The sequence below is a fragment of the Haemaphysalis longicornis genome, unplaced genomic scaffold, assembly GCF_048455015.1.
Source record: "Haemaphysalis longicornis isolate Haplotype H1 unplaced genomic scaffold, Haemaphysalis longicornis Haplotype H1 scaffold_9, whole genome shotgun sequence".
Taxonomy (NCBI): domain Eukaryota; kingdom Metazoa; phylum Arthropoda; class Arachnida; order Ixodida; family Ixodidae; genus Haemaphysalis; species Haemaphysalis longicornis.
In genome coordinates, this window is record NW_027526460.1 from 7,385,987 (window position 1) to 7,408,906 (window position 22,920).

The following is a 22,920-nucleotide window of genomic DNA, read 5'->3' on the forward strand; positions in this document are numbered from 1 at the left end:
GAGAGTTCAGTCGTTTAGTGGACCATTCTCAGGCGGTGCACTGCTTGGCGGCAGAGGCTCCTCACTTTGTCTACGTCTAAATTAAATATAAAATGCCTGAAAAAAGAAAAAAAAAACACCCTTTTTCTTTTTGCAAATCGCTAATGAATGTGAAGCCGTCTGGATGAGCTCCCTTCTCTCCCCACAAAGAGTAGAACAAAATTGTTCTCTTGGCTTAAGTGTTAGCACAGTCTCAGTGGTCCTCAGACACAATGTCTCAGTCTCAGAAACAACGTCTCGCAACAACCCGTCTTTCTTTCACATGAAAGCAAAGACAATGGAGAATACACGAAAGCAGTGTGAATATTTCGGCATGTGCCAACTTTAATACACAGTCATTGAAGCATTCTATAAAATGGCGGCCCTTATCCAGAGGCTTCTAGTGGTGACGTACGGCTAGAGGTGCGCAACATGTGCATGCCTCCTCCTTTGGGCAGCCATATGTTCTTGCAAGGAAGTGATGTACAGGGGGACGCCTTTAAGAACCTGGCTAGAGCAGTCCTGAATCTGAAAGGAACACAAAAAGCAACAGCACAAAATGAGGCATCGGGACAAAAAAAGATAACATTAAACATGTGCTGCAGAAGCAGGTCCAACAGGCTTTGCAGTGATTGGTGAAGGCAAGAGTGGCGTTACCTCGACGACGATGTAGTCACCAGGCTGAATCTCCCGTTTCACTGAAGATGACAGGTATTCGAGCACATGAGTCCTAGGAAAGATGACTTTTGTGTTGTTGTCATTTCTGCCAGCCATGTCTTGTGAAGAACGTCGGCTTTCCTGCAGGAAAGATATCGTAAAAGGCTGGTTTAATTGCACCTCACACAAATATGCTTTGCTCAGGTACTCATTAACAAGCGTCTAGAAAAGTAACGACACATATAGGTACACTCAAGATATTCCATTCCCAGATAGCTACAAGCCCGCACTTAAGTGCTATGCAGGACTTTATTTAAATGTGTTGGTATGCTGTGCCCTACCCCTAAACTGGCCTAAAAAATACCAAACCAACTTATTTATGAAAAGAAAGCTAGACGAACATCTTACAGTAAAAAAAAAAAAAAAAAATATATATATATATATATATATATATATATATATATATATATATATATATATATATATATATATATATATATATATATATATATATATATATATTTATATATATATATATATATATATATACATATTAAGGTTGCAGTCGTCATTGCCAGTGCTATTCGTCATTGCCAGTGCTATTCGGCACTGGCAATGACGACTGCAACCTTGATATGTATCTTTACCGAGTCCCTCGTCCCGTATCTCTCTGTTCTGCTATATATATATATATATATATATATATATATATCACGGATCTTTGGAAAAACTTTTGGCTTTGCTGGGGCTTGAATCGAGGCTGTTCACGCTGAAACCCGCCAATCTACACCCAGGCTAATGAGGCCGAACGATAGAACCCTTTGAGCGGTTGCTCAAGAGAATAGGAGTGTTCCAAGTAAACCAGAAGATGGCGCTGCGTGCATACAGTGCCGGGCTTGTACCTACCTGTGAGCGGGATGTCGTGGTGTGCTCTGGCAGGTGGAATAAGAAACATTCAACATAGTGGAACAGCAATAAAATGGGACAAAGTGAAGCCCATAATGGTACTGACATTAAAATTAAGGGGGTGGGGGGGGTAATAATAACAAAAGCAACGAGACAAACATAGGGCCTTTGGAAAGCAAGGACATTTCCTATTGGGGAAGGTGTCAGGTAAGGTGACAGCATGCCTAGAGGGTGTATTCAGGAGCATCGTCTGAGCGAGGAAGAGGTAGGAGTGAATGGAGAACACTTGAGCCAGTTGATATTTGCGAATGACATTGTCTGGTTCAGTAAATCGGCAGAAGATCTGCAAAGAATGCTTTCGGAACTGCACACACAAAGCACAGCCTATGGTTAAACATGCATATGAAAAATTTGAATGAAGATTCACTGGTGGATCTTTAAGACTGCATGAGCAACTCATCCCTCTCCCTTGCAAACTGTTTCTTCGCAACGGAGGGATGACGACGTGCTAGCCAAGAAAGTTGTGCCAGTGAGCAGAGGGTGCACCCACTCACCCCTTCAACCAAGACGAGCTGATGCGATCCGACCTGCTGGTCAAAAAGCTCTTTCGCCCGGTGGCGGAAAAGGGCCAGCACTTCTCCGACCCTGCGCCTCTTCACTTCCAGCGGCACATCGTCCTCCAGGCGCCGATGGGCGTGGGTTTTCTAAAAAGTGGCAGTGCACACTCGCATGTGGAAAGCGGACACACACACCATCAGTAGCTCTTGTTCCATCAAGGAAATTGCCACGCATGGCATTAATGCATACCGTGTGCCACCCTTTGGTGACACTACACATCAGAACCTGATTTTCAGTAGGCATGCGTGGCAAGAACAATGCATCACCCCTCTACACGAAAAAATTCTCACCAATGCTAACAATTTCTTCACATAAAAAAAATGCACCCACACAACAATTTCTGTCTCTCCACATTATTACATATTGCTTTCCTTCGGCCACTAGTGACACGGTACAATCTGACAAGCCCGAAGCACGCTAAAAGAAGAGATAAAAGTATTCACGGTCAGCACGATAACACGTGAAGCATTCATGAACACACGCAAGCGCATGTTCATGCTCCATCCAACTCTAGGTACTCCCCACAGATGGGAGGAGTGGATGACATGACCCCGCTCCTAGTTTCTCCAAATGACACGTCCCTGTGGAGAGGGACTCTGATACCGTTGTTCAAGGGGCACCATGGCGCCCATTCTACTCCACCGCTTACACTCACAGTACCAATGTCTTTCCCAAAGATGGGGGGAGGGGGGGGGGGGGGGGGGGGCAGTGCTGCACTATTGCTCCTCTTCCCCAACTCAAGTGTAGAGCGGGAGGACCCACCACAACGTGAGGAGTGGGTCCTGATGACGATGAAGATGATGTCTTACTGCATGCTTATACAATGCCACATGCACACAAACAAATCTTTACTTGGTCCCCCCAAGAAGAGACCCGTTGCACGATTCTTAAGGAACCCTGTCGGCCCACCTCCCTGAGGCTGTAGGGGAAGACGTAGGCCACGCTGTACTGCACTTGGTCCACCAGGCTCATGGTGTCCTGGTGGGCCTCCTCAGTCTCCCCACAGAAGCCACAGATGAAGTCACTGCTCAGGGCCACACCTGCAGTGAGGGAGAAGGAATGAGAAGAGCACTCGACACCTTGCCAAAAACCCAAACTTAACAGGGAAACAATTATAGTGGCCTCCAAGCAGTTCTCGTTAGTTTTTGTGGGGGCCCGTGTTCCCCTACGCCTCGCCTGCACATGTTTCCGCGAGCTGGGAGCCGCCATTTTGGGTAGCCGGCGCGTCACGTAGGTCGTGTCCTCTTCATGACCCCGCGCGACGCGCCGAACCGGCTTGCCGCGAACGTGTGCGCGAGGGCGCGAGGGAAGGAGGACCAGTTTGTCACCTTCCTTAGCGCCACCCCTCTCCCCGACCTGGGGAAGATCTCCTCTCCCCGCCGAGCTGACCTGCGGGACGAACGAGCGCTCCGGCGGGGAGTCGACTGGGCGATTTGGTCGGAGTCGGTTGGCTCGGCTGTGCCTACGCCGAATGCCCCGATGACGGTGAACCCAGTTGGCTCCACGGACTCTGCCGAGAGATTCTGCCCTGATCGGTCGCCTCGGGATGCCTCCCCTGCTCCCGCGGCCGTGATGACGGATATCGAGGTCTGAGCCCAGCGGCTTGAGCGAGCGACAGGAGCCACTGTCTCCCCGCGAGCGATAGTCGTGTTGTCTGGTGTATGCACTGTATCTGCCAGGCAATAAAGCCTTACTTTGGATTGCCGGAGCCTGTCTACCGCATGTGAGTACCCGAACCCGTGCGTGAGTCTTCGGATTCCGCAGGGCTAGTGTACAGCGCGTAGCGTTCTCTAGCGAAGCTAGCCGGGGTCCTCTGCTATCCCGTACGTTAGCCCACATTTTTTACCTTTAATAAGCCACCCTTAATAAGCCACCAGACTTTTTTTATGTGCCATAAATTTTAACTGTACGGTAAGCCAAACCACTGGGTCCAAGTTTCTGATAACACAGCGCAAAATGTCAACTTGATTTATATACTTTGTGGGAATTGCGGAGCTCCGCCATCTTGCCTATCCCTCTCGGCCCGCCGCGGAGGTGAGAGGGGTGGTACCTCTCTCTTCGCGGTCGCGCGCTTCCCCCTCCGGGAGGATACCCGTGAGAGCGAGGGGGCGCGGCCGACCCCCTCACGTGACAGGTTTGCTCGGAAGCTCCGGCGGCCTGGTCCGCGACGGGCGACAAAGAGGGCCTCTTTGGACACGAACCATCGTCGGGAGCGGCCGTAAGTACGACTCGCTCCTCTTTGGCCTTCCTTTGTCCGCCCTCGCGCCTGTCTCTCCCGCCCTGGCTAAGGTGGTCAGCGGTGTAGAACGACGCGCCCGACGTCTCCTTTATTGCATTGCAATAAACGTCGGAGTGGGCGAATTCTGTGTCCTGTGTTCCTTGCTGTTCGCTGCCGATACGCCAAGTTGGTGATCTGTGGCAGTGTTCAGTGGAGCTAGCCTTGCGGCCAGATCTCGAGGATCGAGCTAGGCCGCCGTCAGAACCCTGGTCCCCACAACTTTCATAGTCTGTAATGACCATAGCTGTCATTAAAAATCGTCATTGCAGGGACTCAATCGATACGCAATATGATAAAAGAACAAATATTAACGAATCCTCTGGTGAATTGAACCACAAGAATATAATGTATGCCATTAAAAAAAAAAAAACCAGGATTTTTTGACACTATTTCAGCAGCCATTGTATACAAGCATTTAAATGCAGTAGAAAAAATGGGCATAGCGAGAATGTTCAGCCATGCAGTGCCATCCGATAAATGCATCCACTCTCCACTTATGAAATCTGTTGTGGGCTCCCAGAAGGGAAAAACACACACATCTGCCACAGGAATTCAGTCTTCAATGATTCGGGGACTGTGAACAGGAACCCTACAGAAAATAACTTGTTGACTTTTCTTTTGCTTTGAACACCCATGCACGGCCGGTCACTCGATGGAACCGAAATGTCCAGCCTGCCAATTCACACACCGCCAACTGGTGAGCGCGTGACAGCGGAGTTCCTAGTTGTGGCTGCTACTTTCAGCCAAGTGCCATGCATTGGTGACGGCTCCCACAGCTCCTGCTTTGGAGTGCCTTCAGAGCAGCGGCGACCACTGTCCATGAAGGAAGCTTTATCTATTGTCATGACTCCCTTACATGGAAACTAGTATTACTGCAATTTATCGGAAAGACGACTGTGCAATCTCTAAGATTTGATCTCATGTAATGCAGTCAGTACTTAGTAACTGAGGTTTAATTAAAGGGGTGCGATGACACCGCCGCTTCTGCAGTCGTTCAGCGACCACACGGTGCTCCAGAAAAGGAGTGGGCGATACTACACCGCATTACCTAACATTTTTGGGATTTTTGCACTCTGCAAATAACGAAGTGGCTGTGGTCCTCCCTGTTCGTTTTTGGACGATCACACATTGTGTGAAACATAAAAAAAAAAGGATGGTTAGGGAGGAATTTTATCAAAATACATCACTGACGTACAAACATTACATGCATAATCCTTGAAAAGATGTTGAAGAAATAATCCGCCTGAAGCAAGACATCTCCAATACACTGTATGCTGCCAAGTCACGCTAAGGGGAAGGAATGCAGCACTGTCCCTCCTTTTGAAATGCCAGTTATTCTGTAACGCTCACGAATAAGTGCGTAATTTTAAAAATTACGCTGTTAGCTGCAGCCGTTTGTCTACGCAGGTACCTAAGAGCGCATAGAAGCAGCTCCTGCAGCCAGCCGCCGCAGATAAGCGCCTTGGTACTTTCGCCAATGGTCAGCACTGTGGCCGACGCTGGGGCGAAAAAAGAAACTGACGCTGTCACCGGTGGAGAGGCGCATTCACCACGCTGGACCTTCTTTTTATCGAGCGGCTGTGACCAGTGTCCCCTCGTCTGAAAGCTTTACACAAACTGGAGTAATGACATACTGAGGAAGATAAAATCGCTGTCAATGAATGCTGTTGCCAAATTATGCGAGCATTAGACGCGAAAAGGAACAAAATTTTACCCAGTACAAATTGCACATAACAGCTAACTGAGATAACACATCCTACCTTTGCATTATACGTCAAATATTTTAATTGCAGTCCCGCCCCTCCCCTTAAAGGAGCCATGAAGACAAAATACAAGTTGAGTTTATTAGAAAGACCGCTTAGTCCCGATAACAATGATACCAATATCATCGCCATCTTCGAACAAATAACGGAGATATGAAAGAAAACGTGTGAAGCAGTCGCGACCCCCTAGGCAATTTCCCGCAACTTTTCTATGACGTCACGGAACCTTGTTTGTGCAATTGGCGGCCGCCTAACTGACCTGTCGCGACGACACAAGACTGGACGTCTGTAAAGGGGCCTCTAGTTCCATTTCACCGCATCACTTGAATGCTAACGTGCAGTTAACGCACTGAAAATTATGATTTATTGTTGGCCCGTGTGACGTCATTCTTGCTCATAACACGTCACTGTGGCGCAAAATTTGAAAGTTTTTAAATACTTCTTGCTTTTTTTTCGTTAAAAAGCATCTTTTGTGGCTCTAATGAAGCTGAGTAAGATACTGAATCCTAGTTCTTTCAAATTAAACGAAGTTATATTTTCTCTTCATGGCTCCTTTAAAGGAGTACTGACACAAAATTTTGAAAGCGAGATGACGTCAGAGATAGATTGGTGTAAACACACATACATCATGTGCAAAATATTGGCGGCAAATACAGCCTAGAATACATTTAAAATCAATTTTAAAGTGCGCGAAACGCAACCAAGCGGCCAGCGGAGGACCTCGCACAATCGACATTCCCTGGATGTGGAGCAAATAAACAACATCCAAACACGTCGTGAGTTTGTGTTGGCCGCTTCCACGCTGCCGGCATTTCTCACCAGCTCGCCGCTCCGATTGGTGGTCAAACTTTTGCTCTTGCAACAAACGATCCGATCGTTGGCAGCGGAGGCGCTGGGATTTCGTTGGCTCATCGGGCAGCTGACCGCGACCTAAGTTCTCCATTTTTATTACTTTTTATTACACTGGACGCGAAAATGCGCTGGGGGCATGAAAACCATACTGAGCGAGCTGCAAGGCCGCTGCGCAGGCGGCAGCCATGGCCACGAAGTGGCGCAAGTCGGCACTGCACGAAATAGGACCCAAGTCCCAAACGAGGCAGCACATATGAGAAAGGAGTTAACAATGCGACGGCGAATTGCATTAAAAATTATCATCTGCGCCACTTACGAACCACAGTGTCAAGCCTAACACATCTGTAGGCAGACCTGTGGAAGACCAGCCGGCTGCTCTTAGCGCGCGTCTCCCCACCCACTGTGTCGAGCGACGCACGTCGTTCTCTAGCAGCGGCAGCAGTTTGCATTCGCGGTGCCTGCCTCACGTCCACGGTTGCTTTTTAATTAATAAGTGGCTGACGAGATCAGTACGTAGGGGCATTAGCAGAAACTACTGCCGATGCTGAATAGACAGTGCTACGGCAGCTCTGCTCTGTGATATCCATCCGGCAGTCACGTGGGCAGCTTTGTTTATACCAAATCCAGCCTTTTGCGGCCGCCACTGAAACGTAAACCATGACCCGATAGGCTGTATGTAACACACTGTCATGCGGTAAGTATAGCAACATGATGGCATGACGTTACAGAGCAAACATGGCAAGCAGTCTAATGTTTTTTCTAAAATTTGGGCTCATGTGTCGATAGAAAAGTTTCACCATATTTGCAAATGTAACAGCTTGTTTAAAGCAATTAAAAGCCACAGTTCTTTTTCATTTTAGTTTTTGCTTATCACCTAGACTGGTATATATTCACTAGAACAGGGTAGACGTCCGGGTATGCACAGAAAAACTATTAATTAAGCCTTAGTTTATTTGAAGTTCCCCATAAATCCTAACCAATTCAGTGGCTTCAGTCTGTGAGTTTTGTCTTCCGTTTCAAGTTCCAAACTTCAGCAGTCCCACTTCAGCAGGGCCAAATTAGAGTGCATCAACTACTAATGCACTGCAAGAGGTGTTTCACAGTGAAAACCTAGTGCAAGACCTTGGTTGATGGTGTGAAAAACCACAAACCTCTACGGAGCTGAGGGACAGAGTGACCCACCTGGCAAAACGTCTCGTATTCTGTGCACCAGGTCGAGGTAGGCCCCTCGTGTGTAGCCCCGCCGCATGCGCTCTAGGACCGCATCATTTCCGCTCTGGGCAGGCAGGTGGATCTGCTTGCAGATGTTGTCACGCTCTCGTATCACCTCCAGAACCTGTCCCCAACAGACCCAGGGTACGTGCAGGGTTAGTCGACTCCATTACCACACGCCTTCTCACTAAGAAATTTTAAACAGCTAGAATTTAAGTAAAACGGAACTCGAACTAATGGGAAATCAAAGAAAAAGTTTGTTTGCAGTTTCCTATAAATGCGATACACAAATGATTTCGTTCACATGTCACCCCCCCACCCCCCCCTCCACGGGCTAGTAAAAGGGGGCTGGCTCTGCTGTTTGTCAATCACATGCAAATGCTTTCCCAAAAGTTGCCGAAAGGCCCTCAGAGGTACCCTGTCTACCTCGTCTGGGAAGTCCTTTGGGTGCGGCGAGGTGAAGCGGATGCGCATCTCGGGGTCCACTTGTGAGACCCTGTCCAGCAGGTCGGCGAATCGCAGGCCGCCCGACGGGAGCCTGTAGATGGTGCGGAAGCCCTTGCTCAGGGGCAAGGGCCCGCCACTGCTGCGCTCAATCAGGGCCTGGCTCTCCGCTGACGTGTCCCGGTAGCTGTTGACATTCTGGCCCAGCAGGGTCACCTCCTTCACACCCTGCACATCCACCAAAGCCGTAAGGTCCTCCTCTTGGGTGAGCACACAAATGTGCACCTGCTTATTGGCCTTGCTGAGCGGCACTACTGTTTCAACCGCCATCTAGAACGCTACACGGCGAGTGCCACTGAGTGGGAGGGTAATGCTAGCACACTAGTACAGTGGGTAAGTAAGTGCCCACACAGGCAATTTAAGCCAATGCTTGTTGGGTACAGAAGTTATCAATTCAGCTTCCAGGATGTGGCTGCCAAAGGCCACGATGGGTGCAGATGAACAAAGGAAAAAATTTCAGAAAGAATTAAGCACTTAACAGGCTCAAGTGCAGAGAATTTCAGACCGCTGCCTCATATCATGTTCCTCCCATTTCTTTAAGGGGCGAGGCCCCTTAGGGGCTGGGGCTGTTGGCATCTCCTGTTGTCGTCGAATTGTCTTCTCATGTAGTCACGGTACCAAACATCGGGGAACTCATTAACAGTGGGACACTCGTTTACGCCTCGCGCTTGAGAGCTTCGTGCTTCAAAGACAAGAGACTTTTACAGCAAAGCTGTATACCTCTACCCCCAAAGGTTTCATCTCCATTGGCAAAAACGTCGAGGCGCCAGAATTACTCATACACTGCATGCTTCGCCCCGCCCCAGGTTTTACGTTAGTGGAGATGGCCGGGAATTTTTTTTTGCCAATTCACTGCAAATCTGCCCCGAAGACAACATGAGAACCTAGGTTTTGACCAGGCACTTCCCTGAGGCATTTGGAGACAAGCTGTGCAACGAGTAAGAGGACAGACCTGAAAAAGTTATGCTTCCTCAACCCAATGCCAGAAATATCTAGAAACACGCATGCACGAAAGTGGGTGCAGCATGCTAAAGCCATTTCATGCCTAAGCAGTAACCGTGATTGTGCGGTAGAGAAAAAGCTCATTGTGCCGCCGGTTAGAGCACAACATGTCCACCATATTTTGCCATTGCTTCCGAGATGCAGTTCTCTGCCTACTTGGCTCTGCATCATGAAGCCACCATGGTGGCAAATTAAGCATAATGCTTTCTTCATAGTACGATTTCCATTTTGAAACTAGCTTCAGGGTTCGTACAGGCTTCAAAAGGAAAAATTCAAGGGTTTTCAAGGACTTTCAAGGACCACAAAACACATTTTCAAGGTCCCCATCTAATGTTTTATCTGGGATTATTTATAACTTTTCAAACACAATGCTAAAGTTTTTTATTGCACAATATCTAAGCACATTTGTGCACATTTAGATAGGTGCTAACGGGTTCGTAAATGCTCCCCCAGCTTCATTTTTTTATTTCATGGCTAGTATTTAGAGGTTTTTCTTTTTCCTTTGTGTTTTGCTGATTTGATTTCAAAACTTGTTTAATGCTGCGTGCATCTCCTGCTTTGTCAGCAAGAGTATCAGCTGAAATTAAATCGAGCAAGTGTTGCTTCAAGGCAGGATGAACTATGTACACGTCCACCATTTTCACGTAAAAGCAAACGTAGATGGAGCGTATGAGGAACAGCAAACATGCATTGAGCAAGCGTCCATAGACCAGATGGAAGATGCAAGATAGAGAACAGAAGCTGGCTTTCACTGGATTGTATCGTGATATAGACTGGATTGACAAGTGCCTGCTCCTAATGTTGCCTCGTAATAATGAAAATCTACCAAACTTGTAATTTCATGCAATACACTGAAACTTGATTGTTACAATGTTTTTTTACATTTGTTAACACCTAAAATCCACGACAAACACTTTAAATTATTGTGAAAAAACAGGGCCATTGATTCTCTCCGGAAAAATCAAGGGTTTTCAAGGACCACTTAAAAATTCCAGGACTTTCCAGGCCTTGAAATTGACACTTCTAAATTCAAGGGTTTTCAAGGTTTTCAAGGACCTGTGCGAACCATGTAGCTTACACTGGCATGAGCCAGAATGCCTTGGCTGATGTATACACATATTTTGTTTGAACTCCTGTGCTTCAAGGGCATTTTCTGCTTAGCACAAACCTCATTCTATCTGCCTCTACACATAGGAGCAGCGCTAAGTAGGCCACCATCATCAGCATGCACAAATGTGCATACATGCATGTGTAATACCGCATTTCAACTGCACTGCAGATGCAGACTTTGCATTTTCACAGGGTATGCACGTCTGCACCCAGCTAGCGCTGCTCCCAGTGATTCAACGCAGTGCAGTCAAAGCACATTTAAGCAAAGCAAAATTGAGTGAGTACTTAGCACGGCAAACTTCTATCAAACACCAAGCAAGCAGTGCTAAAAAATACAAAAATAGCTTAAGAAGTACAGGAGCATGAGCACATGTTCCCTCCAAGACTAGCAAAGCACAATGCTTCCTTCAGTGGGAGGCACTTGGACAAGCAGGTGCTTCTGCTCAGAACTCTGGATTACCCTCACACCAAAATTCAAGCTGATCATCCTTTGTATAGAAGAAGTTAGTCACCATGACACAAACTAAAGCTAAAACAAATTTATCTGCCATGCAGCCAACACAGCAAAGCTAGTTTGTTTGTCTCCAGACTTCATCTCTTATCCCTAGACACTGAAACCTGTAAAATATCTTAAAAAGGGCTGGGCCCTGTCAAACAAAATTAGATCAACCCTCACTGTCCTACGCTTTTTCAGAGCAAAATTGAAATGAGTGCTCTAGGCTAGAGGGTACCCTTTCGAGAAAAAATGAAGCTCTTATTGGGACCCTAAGATGGAAATGTGGCAGTGCAGACCTGGTCTGAGAGGGCGCGCACTTCATCCAAGATGGTGGCAAGTGGACGACTTCGCTCCCGGCCTCTGGTGAAAGGCACTATGCAGTAGGAGCACATGTTGTTGCAGCCACGCATAATGGATCTGGAAACCAGCAAGCCATACAGGGCTAAACTAAACCATGCTCAGAACACCACAAATGGCAAGTGTTTCTTCTGCTTCAAAGACAATGATCAAACTAACTACCAAAACCTACAAAACGTCCTCTCTCTTTTTTTGTATTCTTCACATTTTCTTCAGCAATGTAGCCAAAACTTTATTTAACCTGCTGAAGAGGCTCAGTGGCTAAGGTGTTGTGCTACGGAGCCCAAGGACACGGGTTCGTTTTCCGGCCACCGCGACCGCTTTTCTGATGAAGGCGAAAAGCAGAAACGCCCCCTGTGTGTCGAGATTTTGGCGCATGTTAAACATCCACTGCAGGTGGTCAAAATTAGTCCAGAGCCCTCCACTACGGCGCGCCTCATAGCCTCGTGTAGTTTTTGTGTGTTAATAGGGGAAGAGAGCTGTTACTCCCCAAAACAAAGCCTAAGACAATATTGCACCAACTTCTTTTGCTGTAACAGGCTTATTTACACACCACAAAAAAGAATGTGCTTAGTGAAATGTTTTTCTCAGTTCAAGCAGCACAAAAGTTGACTTACACGAATGCAGACTTTGAATTCTCGTTAAGACGAACAGGGACAACATCTGCGTAGGTCTCGTCCAAAGAAAGCTGCACGTTCACTGCAAAGGACAAGACAAAGAGGATACTAGTAAAACGTAAACAACATCCACATTTGGTCACCTCAGCCTTAGCAGAGTTTGAATAACCAATGAGCTAAGCTAAAGCGAGGTGGCTACAGGCCCTTAGAGCCACTTTCCTACTGCTGACAATTAGGTCACAAGTACTGAGACAGAGGCATTGCCCAGCAACAAGTGACAACCAGCAAAACGTATCTCTTTCACACACCACCAGTTCAGAGCAATGTGGCTTTTGAGCCAGTCAGTCAAGCGGCTGTCGGCACAGTGGTGTCACATCCTCCTTCAAAAGGACGACTCGCAGCCTCCAACACTGCACCTCTGCAACCACTTCGTTGCGTGTAGATGAGCAATGTTAGCAACTACCAATGCCAAGCTACCTGCAGTTCCAAAACACCTTGTTAAGTTTATTAGCAACACAGCGCGAAAAAAGACCAAGGACGAGACGAAGACAACAAACAAGTGCCATACTTCGATATACAGGCTACAGTTGCAAGCGAGGCCAGCAGCCCAGAAGCCTCCAGCCACACAGCACATGCTATACCAAACAAAAAGGAGAGGAGAAAAGCCCAGACGTGAGAGTCACAGCAAAAATTACATCAAGTCTGGCAAAATTTAGACCAAGCTTGCAACAAGAAGCAAAATTTGTGTCAGGGTCTTGCTTAATTAAAAGCATCGGCAGCTTAATGCAGTCCTCCTCTCTACACGCCCAAGCCCTGGCTCTTGCAGACAGAGCAAAAAGAATGCACAGAGGTGGAGAGCAAGCGCTGTGATGAAAGAAAATACAGCAAAGGAGGGATTCCGCTCATGGCTTTGAATGGGGTCATCAACATATCCCTTTCTACCCTACAATAATGGCCCTTTTTGTTTCTGCCCCAAGAACAAATGTTTGCTCAACTATAAATATTTATTTCTTCATAATTACCGGCAAGGAAGGATTACAGCGAGGTTAGCGAAGCTTACCACCAACTTGTCCCGAATGAGCAAGTGCCAGGAGACGTGGCAGGTCTCTGTAGCTGTCTGGGCCCGCAACAATGTCCACCGCCTTCTCCTTCTCCACAAGCTTCTCTTTGAGCCTTTCAGCCATGCATCCTGCAAGAAGGGACAGAAACCTGAAAACTGATAATTCCACATTCCAGGTGAAGGGCCCACACTTTCAGAAAGTTTTCTCTGTTCGTACGGACACCACAGATATTTGACAAGGATTGCTGCGCTGCAAAGATAGGATGTACTGGCATATATACAAGTATTGTTCGCTCCTTGAATAAGGGGCAGCAAAGGAAGAGGTAAAAGCTTAGGGTTGAAGTAAAGTTAATAATGCAACTGGAACCACAGCAGTAAAGAAGACTAGCTAAAAATTGCTGCAAAAAAAAGAACATTTATGTTTTATTTTTAAACCTCTGCAGCCACAATCTGCAAGTCAGCCAGCCACTTGCATATACTTGTTCTTTTCATAATGCTGAAGCATGTGAACTAAATGTCTTTTAGTAGACTGTAACACAAAGTGAGGAATTTTACACACATGCCAAATGTCATGCGCTAATTCATTTCAGTCATAACAGAAAACAGCAATTCTCAAATGGGCAACTACACAAGTAAGGATATGACTCATTCTATTCAACTATACTATTAAACGTAGTTGCATTTTCAAACAAAGGCAAAATTGTGGCAATGGTCATTATAAACATCATCTTGAGTTGGATACATGCGCAAGGACTTGACAAAGCTGAATGACATAATTAATCACCCAAGATTCCAATCTGTAAGGGCTTGCTTCTACTGGCTTGACGCCGCTTCTTGATTGCCTTCAGATGGTTAATCTTTGACCAGATCTTCCCCTCAGCACCTTCTCGGATTGCACAGGTCATTATCAGCACAACGTCTGCCTGAAACAGTAAACAAATTATAAAGGAAGTCGTGTGGACCACTTTCATATTCATGAGTACCTCATCTGCAGAGTTGCTCTTTTCGAAGCCGGCATTTTTCAGGACAGACCAGGCGACTTCAGTGTCATTGACGTTCATTTGGCACCCATAAGTTTCGAAATGTACTGAAAAAGATATAAGCAGCTGAGAAACATTTTTTTTTTTTCATGTGCATTCAAGCAGTGTCTTCTGGATCTCTCTTGTACGCATCCCAGTCTTTCATTTTGTAAGAACGCGATTCCCAGCAACGCCAAAAAGTACTATTTGGTTTGTTCATGTATACAAGGGAGACTTTCGCGAACGCTTGATTAGACCTTTTCTTTTCACATGTCAAGGACTTTCACAGGAATAAGGACACTCAAAAATGTTAGCCACTCTTCTATGCCCAGTCGGAACCAACCACGATGCAGGTTTCTGGATATTTTATGTCCTAAACAAGGGCTAGCATAGGTAAGGTTAAGTTGGTGACGTTAACAAACGAAATTTCTAAAAATACAGGATATCGGTACATATATCATTTTCGATTAAGGGGCTTTGAATAAAATTTTCGAAGAGCAATGAAAGCTTGGCTGCTGCTAATGTGGCCCAGATATCAAAAGATTTACTTCTGTAATGTGTTGCAAAAGAAGTTTGGCGTCTGATGGTTTACCCTTTCTTCCTTCAGCTTCAACGTCCCCTGTAGGAACATATGGATGTTGATAGGACTCGGTTGAGCATTCGTATCTCGTTTCCCTCAGGTTTATCGCAGAGTTGGCGATGAAATACTCGAGAGAAGGGCCCTGTGCAACCCTTCGCTTAACATCGACAGCGTTGACATTGGACTGCGCTGAGCTACTACATAGCTGCGACCTTGCAGCGCTCCGCCGTAAGTGGCGAAGAAGCTTCCACGGAAGTGAAGAACGCTTTGTGAACATCACTGGGCGGGTCGATGAACACGAAGCCAAAAACGACAGCTCTAGTCTAGCATTTGACCAACACACTGATCATTTTGGAGACTTGGTACGGCACGGTTTCATGGGCGCCGCCATATTGCGATGTTTTAAACGCCGCAAGCGCCAATCTGCAACTCTTCAGCTCTAATCAGGGGATTACTGTCCTATTAACCTCTCATTTTTTTTTTTGTATCGTCGTTTATAAATGTTTGAGTTGTAATAAATTAGGTACCACGCTCTTTTTGATGTTGCAGCCCGTAGCTGAGATTAGCGCGCAATTTTCAAACAAGTCCTTCATCAGACTCGTGCGGTCACTATGTCTTTTGAGTCCGCGCAACGCGCAACGATTGAACGCGTGCGCAGACGTAAGCTTCGTGGCGTACAATAAAGCGAAGCTTGATTGCATCTTATAAAAGCTGCTCGAAAAATAACAGATGTAGAAATACAAGATCCTGAGCCAGCGCTTGTACAGACTTCCGCTCTGACCAAATTTCTATTTTGAGAAAGTAGACTTTCCGCAACAAGTCGACACTTATTCAAAGCTGACGTGAAATATTCTTCTCGAGCACATGACCTAATAAATTACTCGATAGGGACAGGGAGTTAACTTCACAGCCCCAGTTTGAGTCTTCGTACCACAGCCTTTTCATTAGGACAGCGCTGTTCTGCAGTTCTGCTAGAGGTTGTCCCACGGTCCAGAGCATGTTTCTCGGCAGCTCAGAACTGCTATCAAAAGTCCATCCGCAAAGAAAGAAAAGAGGCGAGGCTGCTCTGGAGCAGTTCTAAGTAGACCAAAATGACGAATAAACGAGACCAGTTATCACAAACTTGGAGAACTGAGAAATTTTGAGTGAGGGTGGGACCCCAAATGTTTAATGTATTGGGCTGCTGTATGGAAGCCATGCAAATTGATAGATGTATAAGAAAAGGTCCGCATCAGGGCTTCGTCGGTCAGATAATTGGGTGATAATATTGTCCACCTACTGGAAGATGCATTTTAAAGATTAGGGCAATTCTATGTCTTCTCGATGTGATCAGTACTGCTACAGGAATTCACCCAAAGTGCCACTTCATCCACATCGACAGAGTTCTCAAGTCTGGGGAAGGAGTTGGAAGACAAGGCAAAGAATGGATCCCTAAGGGGTCCCCTATGTGAGGTTGTGAAGAGGGTAGCTCATGCACCTGGGACAAACACATACGTGGCAGTACAAATTGCAAAACCGTTGCAGGTGGTTGTAAATACAGCAACCACACCCGGTTGCTGCCGAAATGTCCTGGATTGGGGCACAAGCACTTCGATTGAAGGCTATCCAGAGTACTTTTACTGGGCAGTAAAAGCTGCCTTGATTGTTGAAAAATCGCAAAATAACAGCACACTCCCTTTCATTTCTCTCACAACAATTCGGTGATGCAAAGGATGTTGGTGAGGTGCAGCTGTACTGGTTTTGAAGACTTGGAGCTGCAGTGGCGAATCCAATATCTGAGCTAGTGCTGTTGGGTCTGCAGTGCACGTCATCCACTTCTTCCTCTCCGCCCCACTGTAACAAATCCCTACCCCTCAACTTCCCAGGGGAATAGCCTGTTTGCAAGTTGTTCCGCAGCACCACGCACCCTAAAACATAACCCTAAAACATAACCTAAACCCAGCCAAATGCAACCTGACCTATTCTAACAAGTTTTGTCAATTTCATTTCACTCAAAACGCAATGATGCTGCACAATGACCTGCAAAAAAACTCTCCCTAACCCCACCACAAAGGTTCAATTGTCCCTGTCCCCTCCAGTGTACGGGTGGCTGTGAAGCATTTGCCCACCAGTCTCTTACCAGTTTCCAAGGGTGGTAAGGCATGTACAACCATGTTCTATATCTCCAGGTGGCCTGACAAAGTCAACATCAAAAGACAGTACCATTAAGGGGGCAAGATAACATCAGTTTTTTTTGTTTTATTTACATAGCCAGACATGATGCATGCGGGCATTGCTTTGGTGAGGAAGGAGAACAAAAAGCAGTCAGCATTCTTTACTTTGTAGTAACCAGTTAAGCTGTACTAAAGGACGTAAAATGGGGCTAGTTGCTACTGTACAAGCTGTACTAGTTTTTGTATGAAGCATCTGACAGTGACAAGCATATCTACTAGGGGTTGTTGATGCACAGGCGTGCCTGCTCACGACTCTGCAATGCCAGTTGGCATGCTGCAGGCCTGTAAAACTGGGTTCTGATTAAGCCTCCCAAAAGTGAAAAATTGCTAGGGGAGTGCAACAGCAGCCACTGAGCCCAAATTGCCAAGATGCGTTGCTTTTTAAACTTCTTTACCACCATGTACAACACTCTACAGTGGTAACTGTGCTTATTAAGCATAAAAATATATGGCTCATTTGTTAGAAAGCCATTTAAGTGTATTTTGCTCACCCTCTCCACCATTAGAAATCTCGTGGATGCTTCCAGAATGGTTTAAACACACAATAGCTGCTTTTTAACAGCCATGCACAAGCATTAAAACCTATTTTGTACAGCAACAAAAATTTGAAGCCTTGAATAGAGGGTGAGGCGGTGGTGCGATTTACAAATCCTTGGCCTCAACATAGATTCACCTATGTGTCATGCTCAAGAAAAAAGAAAAAAAAAAGGAAAGAAAGAAAGAAACAAACACTTTACAAAATCTTACCCCAGGTGGCAAGGCAATTAATTTCTTGCTTACAAAGTTCTCTAAATTTTTTTTCCCCTTGTTGGCACTTAAACAAACTAGTTGGAATCACAAGACAGAGACAAGGGAAGTGACCTGTGTTAGTTCATTGTTTTATTTAACTATACAGCGTACAGAAGTTAGGAATCATAGACAAAGAAGAAGTAAAAGAAGAAACATTGGCTACCTACATTTTTACAAAACACGTAAAAAAAATAAAAACAACCGGAGAGAGTACATCCCAATTTTTCTTGCGCAAGAAAACAGGCAAAGAAGCAATAGAGGCACAGCAGCATAGATGACTGGAATTTCTCACCAGTAATCAAAAGAACGGAGGAGGGAAGAGGAGGGAGGGGACAGAAGACAGACTTGCTGTTCGTATTTACACACATGCTTGACCGCAAGGCTTTCTCTGCAAGCACGACAACAAAGCTAAAAATGGCCCTTGTTACAAGTAGTAGGAGCTTGAAGATCTTGTTGACTAAAGAAGAAGAAAAAAAAAAATGCCATACATGTGTTTCAGTGTGTGTGCGACAGAAGGCATTTCAAATGCTGAGAATATTCTGGACCTTAGGCTGCCCCCCATTTTCAGTGAAAGAGCACTGGTGTGAATTCCGTTAGCAGAGAGTGCCGAATGAATCAGAAACCGGGGGCATAAAGGGAAGAAAAGAGAGGAACAAAAAAAAAGGGGGGGAAAAGAAAATCATGAAATGCATTTAGCACCTTGGAACAGACGGGCGTGACAGCAGCCCAACAGGATCTATGCTCTCGCTTAATCAGGGGGCAGCAAAGTTTGAACATGTCGTTAATCCCATACAGCCAAGGAACACCATTGCACACACACTATTAGTAACTTGGTTATCTTAGAATATCCTAAGTGTCCTGGAGGATCTTTCGGCTTGGCGCTTCCTAGGTTTTATGCAACCTTCTACACTTCCATGTCTAAAAAAATAAAGCAAAGACTAAAGGCCTTCTTCAGTTCAACACATCAACAACGCATGTTCTCCTCCTACCCTACATGCCTGGTCGCATCATTCACGCTGCCCACACGGGGCTGCCCGATAAATAATTAACAGAACCTAGAGAATACCAAAGGGGCAATCCCACGTTCCAGTAAAGAAAACAAACGTAAGGCTATTTGGCGTTACGACGTGTTAACAGCAAAAGCCGCTCCAACGTTCCTCCCCGCAGTCATGTTCTGGCACACCAAAGCTTTCGCAGGAAAAGCTTCACAGACTCGGCTACCGAAGCCAGCTACTCTTGCTGCCGAGAAGGAGAGAGATTCAATAGCGACATTTCTGTACTTCAGTGCAACCAACAGCTGGACGACTCTGGGTTCAAAAACAGAGACACCAAATCAACCAGAAAAACTGAGGAGGTTGAACAAGCTCCCACGTGCGGGGTGGCCACGATCTCGAGGGGGGCTGTGGGGCGAGGGTGGAAGGGCACGACTACTCAACACAGCAGGGGCTGCAGCAGCACTGGTCCATTTACGAGAGCAAATCTGCAAGGGGAGAGAAAGAGGGGGGATACTGTTAAGTTGTGACCTACAGACACACAACTAAATGCTTGAACCCCACAAATTCTTGCAATTTGGCCCCACTGCAAGAAGCAAGGTCAGAATAAGCTTTGTTTTTTTATAGGTTCCATGCTAAACTCTGGTAAATTCACCATGTGCGTGATGAACAAATAGCCAAATTTCCCAGCTGCAACTGTGGTCTCTGAGAGACCCTCAAGTGAAGCCTTAGAGCCCCCCTTTCCGCCACGTCAATGACGAGGTAACGAGGATGGGCGATGACCCTGGCTACTTAATGGGACGGCAGGAAGTAGCAAGGTTGCGTCCCTGAGCACTAGCATAAAATATTGCCAGTGCCCTTCCTCGTTCAATGCCAAGCTCTCCCTTTGCACTCCCTCACGAGCACGAGCGGCGGAACCAAACCAATGGCTCACCGGTGAACTGCATCTCCTGTGTCTTGGCGCTGTTGTTCCTGTTGTCTGCCTCGAAGCCAATCAGCGGGTTGCCCGGCGGAACAATGCGGTTGGAGTTGATGTCCCCGCCTGCGTTGCGCATGTTCTCCACAGCCGGGCTCCCCGTGCTGCTGTGCAGAGCCTCGGGCTTGAGGGGGCCCAGCGAGTCGAGCGAATCCAAGCCAAGCAAGTCGGCCACTTTCTCAGACCTGGCACAGCAAAAGGGAGAAAGGCCCATCGGTGACAGCATCTTGGTGCACGCCTTCTTCCACAACCCATGGTTGTGGAAGAAGAGCCATGCATTATTCTGCACCATTTTGTTTAAATACTGCAAGGTGACTTAATTTTTACATTTTTCGTGAATCACCACTGTGTTTGAGGAAAATGAGCGTCGTGATAAGCTTCAGCAAATATTGTATCTTCTGAAACAAATATTGTTTTTAGGGTCTGTAAACAAGAAAAGGTGTGCTTTTAAAGCTCACAATGTAGTATACACAATGTCAATACTTCTTTAGAAGCAATCAGAAAAATCCTTTTTCAAATGCGATTTCCTTTCAAAGCACAGAACAGACAAGGGCTCCTCATTCACACTTGCGACAAAGATATCCAAACCAACGAAAGCGACGCGATTTCCGTCACTTTTGTCGCCTGGCATTGTTTTTGTTGCGTGACGAGAGCGATTGGCATTGACCAATTTTTGTTGTGGCCATCACGCTTTGACGCAGAAGAAGGGGGTGAGAGCTCATAACGTCATATCCTGCCATAGCACCTGGATAAGGTGGCTGGAATGGAAGGTGTGAAAACCGGCAGCCATAAGCTGGCTCCCCACGCCTGCGCGTTGAGGCACTGTAGATATCGGCGCGGTAGGAACGGAGTCTGCTGCGCTGCGGCACGCACGCAATCCTGACCACTCTGCTGCCATACTGCTGCTGCTCAGACAATTTTTTACACTGTGGTTCAGGCCACTTAATATGTGGAGTATGGGCTGTTTCACTGTAATAATCAGCGGCCATCATCTTGCTTCCGGGCAGGCCCTGGCCCCTGCAGTGCACTGCGGACGCCTAATGCAAATCCTACATACAGATACGTGTATTTTTGTAAGACATATTCGTTAAGCATTGATAAAAAAGTAAAGCAAGGTCATGGTAACAACTTTATTTACCCATAAATATACAACCGCCGGTAAAACATATTGTTTATTTAACTGACACAGGCTGCAGCCTAAAAAAATGGCAGTTTCTTATTGATATAGAAAAATATGAATCCTGGTAATATAAAAAACTGAGTGACCCATTTTGACAAAGATCTGAGGGCTCAGCGAAGCGGCTGCTAGTGCATCGCCTCCTGTATTTTTACAATGCCAAACGCATCGCCCGCTTCTCAATGGGAGAGCCGGGTACGCCTGGTTCGCTGATTCGCCACAAGATGGGGCCGCGGGATAAACCGGGCCGGGAGCGGGCTAGCGGGGCAACAAGTCAACTCGAGAGCGGACGATTCGTGGCTGTCAAGGCCTCCCCCTCTTTGATGCCTGTTCACTTCGCTCCGGCTTCTTGGTTGCTTCAGTTCGCCTAGGCGCCATGACAAAGCTTTCTGCTTGGTGCTGAACAACTCTTTAGTACAGGCGGCTTTTTTAAACGGTGCCAGCGCGCAGAGTGCGCACATTTTTTTCTATTTCGTCACTTCGCTGTTGTTAAATTTTTGTGTTGTCTACTCAATTAAAACAAACACGGGTGTTATTTCCGCCAGTTGTGCATTTTTTTGTGGAAATGCAGGGTGTTACACGGTCCTGGCTGTGGGGGCACTCGGCAAGCAATGGTAGGCATGGAAAGATTTTTATTTCGTAATAAAGTAAAATTACTAAGAACGACACTCACGCAGCCGTTGTTATTAAAAACATAAATTGCGATTAACAATTTTAGCGGGAAAAGTTCTTACGTAGGACATTCCGGACAAGGACATGAGCTGTCCTTGCCCGTAGCATCCTGCGTCCGAGAATTTTCGGGCTTGAAGTTGCTGATCATGCAGTACCAATTAGCTCAAACCCATTCTTTGATAAAGTACGACATTCGCAAAAGTATGGTTCCCATTAAACCTGCAGCCGTCCATGCCCCGCCTTATTAAAAAAAAGTACTTTTATTTAACCATGCAAACGCCAAACCCATCAATAACTACATGTTTGATTTATTTGTGCGCGTGGCGCGTCCAAGACGAATGGCAGTAAACTAACTTCAAAGCTATATCGACGCTATCAATGCTCGCCAACAGAAGTTATATTTACTAAGTATTTTTTTTTTTTTTTTTTTTTGCATACGCTCGAGACGAATCTCGCTTCGAGGACATATAGCCGTGCCAGCATATTGCGAGAATTACAATTTGCATTTCCTTCAAACTGCGCGACCTGGTTGAATGTTTTAGCGGCTGTAAAGATGCGCGATGTGAGGCAAACACACAGCGAGAGGGGGTTATTTACATTGCAGGCAAACAAAAAAAAAATATATGGTACAAATAGAAAAATGATATAACGCGGAATTGTTTGCTGGAGTATTGCGCGAACAATTTCCGTCTGCAGGTCATCTGAGATTATACCTGACAATGCCGGTCATTAGTAAGAGCTTTAGTGAAAACGAATAGACTAATTGTAACCGTTATAAAATAAGCGCAATAACTTTTCTTTGTGCCAATACATGTTTATGCGACAACAATTAATAGCGTGTAAAAGTTTCAGTTAGACTTCGCCCTAGTTTCATTTGTACAAACCACAAAACAAAACCCCATCTGCTGTCTGCATTTTAGGCGATTTAGGCATGCATGTTTTGCAGAACCAACAAACGCCAAGCGCTTTTGTTATCTATTACTTTCTTCTAAATTTTTGAATTCCACACCACTTCAATATTAGTCCGAATAAAATCTGCCAAGCACGATGTT

General features: G+C 46.1%; 2 protein-coding genes across 19 annotated transcripts in view; both read right to left on the bottom strand.

The window, feature by feature from the left end:
- Positions 1-339: 339 nt before the first annotated feature.
- LOC144152647 (mitochondrial tRNA methylthiotransferase CDK5RAP1) lies at positions 340-15,449 on the bottom strand. The gene is made up of 12 exons (XM_077684013.1): positions 15,062-15,449; positions 14,434-14,537; positions 14,235-14,373; positions 13,451-13,579; positions 12,391-12,472; positions 11,713-11,833; positions 8,731-8,976; positions 8,275-8,428; positions 3,109-3,239; positions 2,136-2,285; positions 676-816; positions 340-546 (listed from the first exon to the last, which is right to left on the bottom strand). Exons 1-12 carry the CDS (start codon positions 15,324-15,326, stop codon positions 436-438), a joined length of 1,773 nt encoding a protein of 590 aa, XP_077540139.1. The 5' UTR covers positions 15,327-15,449; the 3' UTR covers positions 340-435.
- Positions 15,450-18,119: 2,670 nt separating this feature from the next.
- The window catches only part of LOC144152645 (uncharacterized), a 93,359-nt gene continuing 88,558 nt past the window's right edge, over positions 18,120-22,920 (bottom strand). For all 18 annotated transcript variants that reach the window (XM_077684011.1, XM_077684008.1, XM_077684005.1 and 15 more), the window contains 2 exons: positions 19,978-20,204; positions 18,120-19,531 (listed from right to left, as the gene is read on the bottom strand). In XM_077684011.1, coding sequence (XP_077540137.1) covers positions 19,518-19,531; positions 19,978-20,204 — 241 coding nt within the window. In that variant the 3' untranslated portion in view covers positions 18,120-19,517. The remainder of the gene's footprint in view (positions 19,532-19,977; positions 20,205-22,920) is intronic.

What these genes read in the sequence shown, in the direction of transcription:
- LOC144152647 (XM_077684013.1), bottom strand. Translation starts at nt 15,326, where the DNA reads ATGTTCACAAAGCGTTCTTCACTTCCGTGGAAGCTTCTTCGCCACTTA. An exon ending in AGAGCAACTCTGCAGATGAG is followed by an intron (nt 14,374 to 14,433) that starts GTACTCATGAAT and finishes TTACTGTTTCAG; the next exon opens with GCAGACGTTGTGCTGATAAT. An exon ending in TCATTCGGGACAAGTTGGTG is followed by an intron (nt 12,473 to 13,450) that starts GTAAGCTTCGCT and finishes TGTCCTTTGCAG; the next exon opens with TGAACGTGCAGCTTTCTTTG.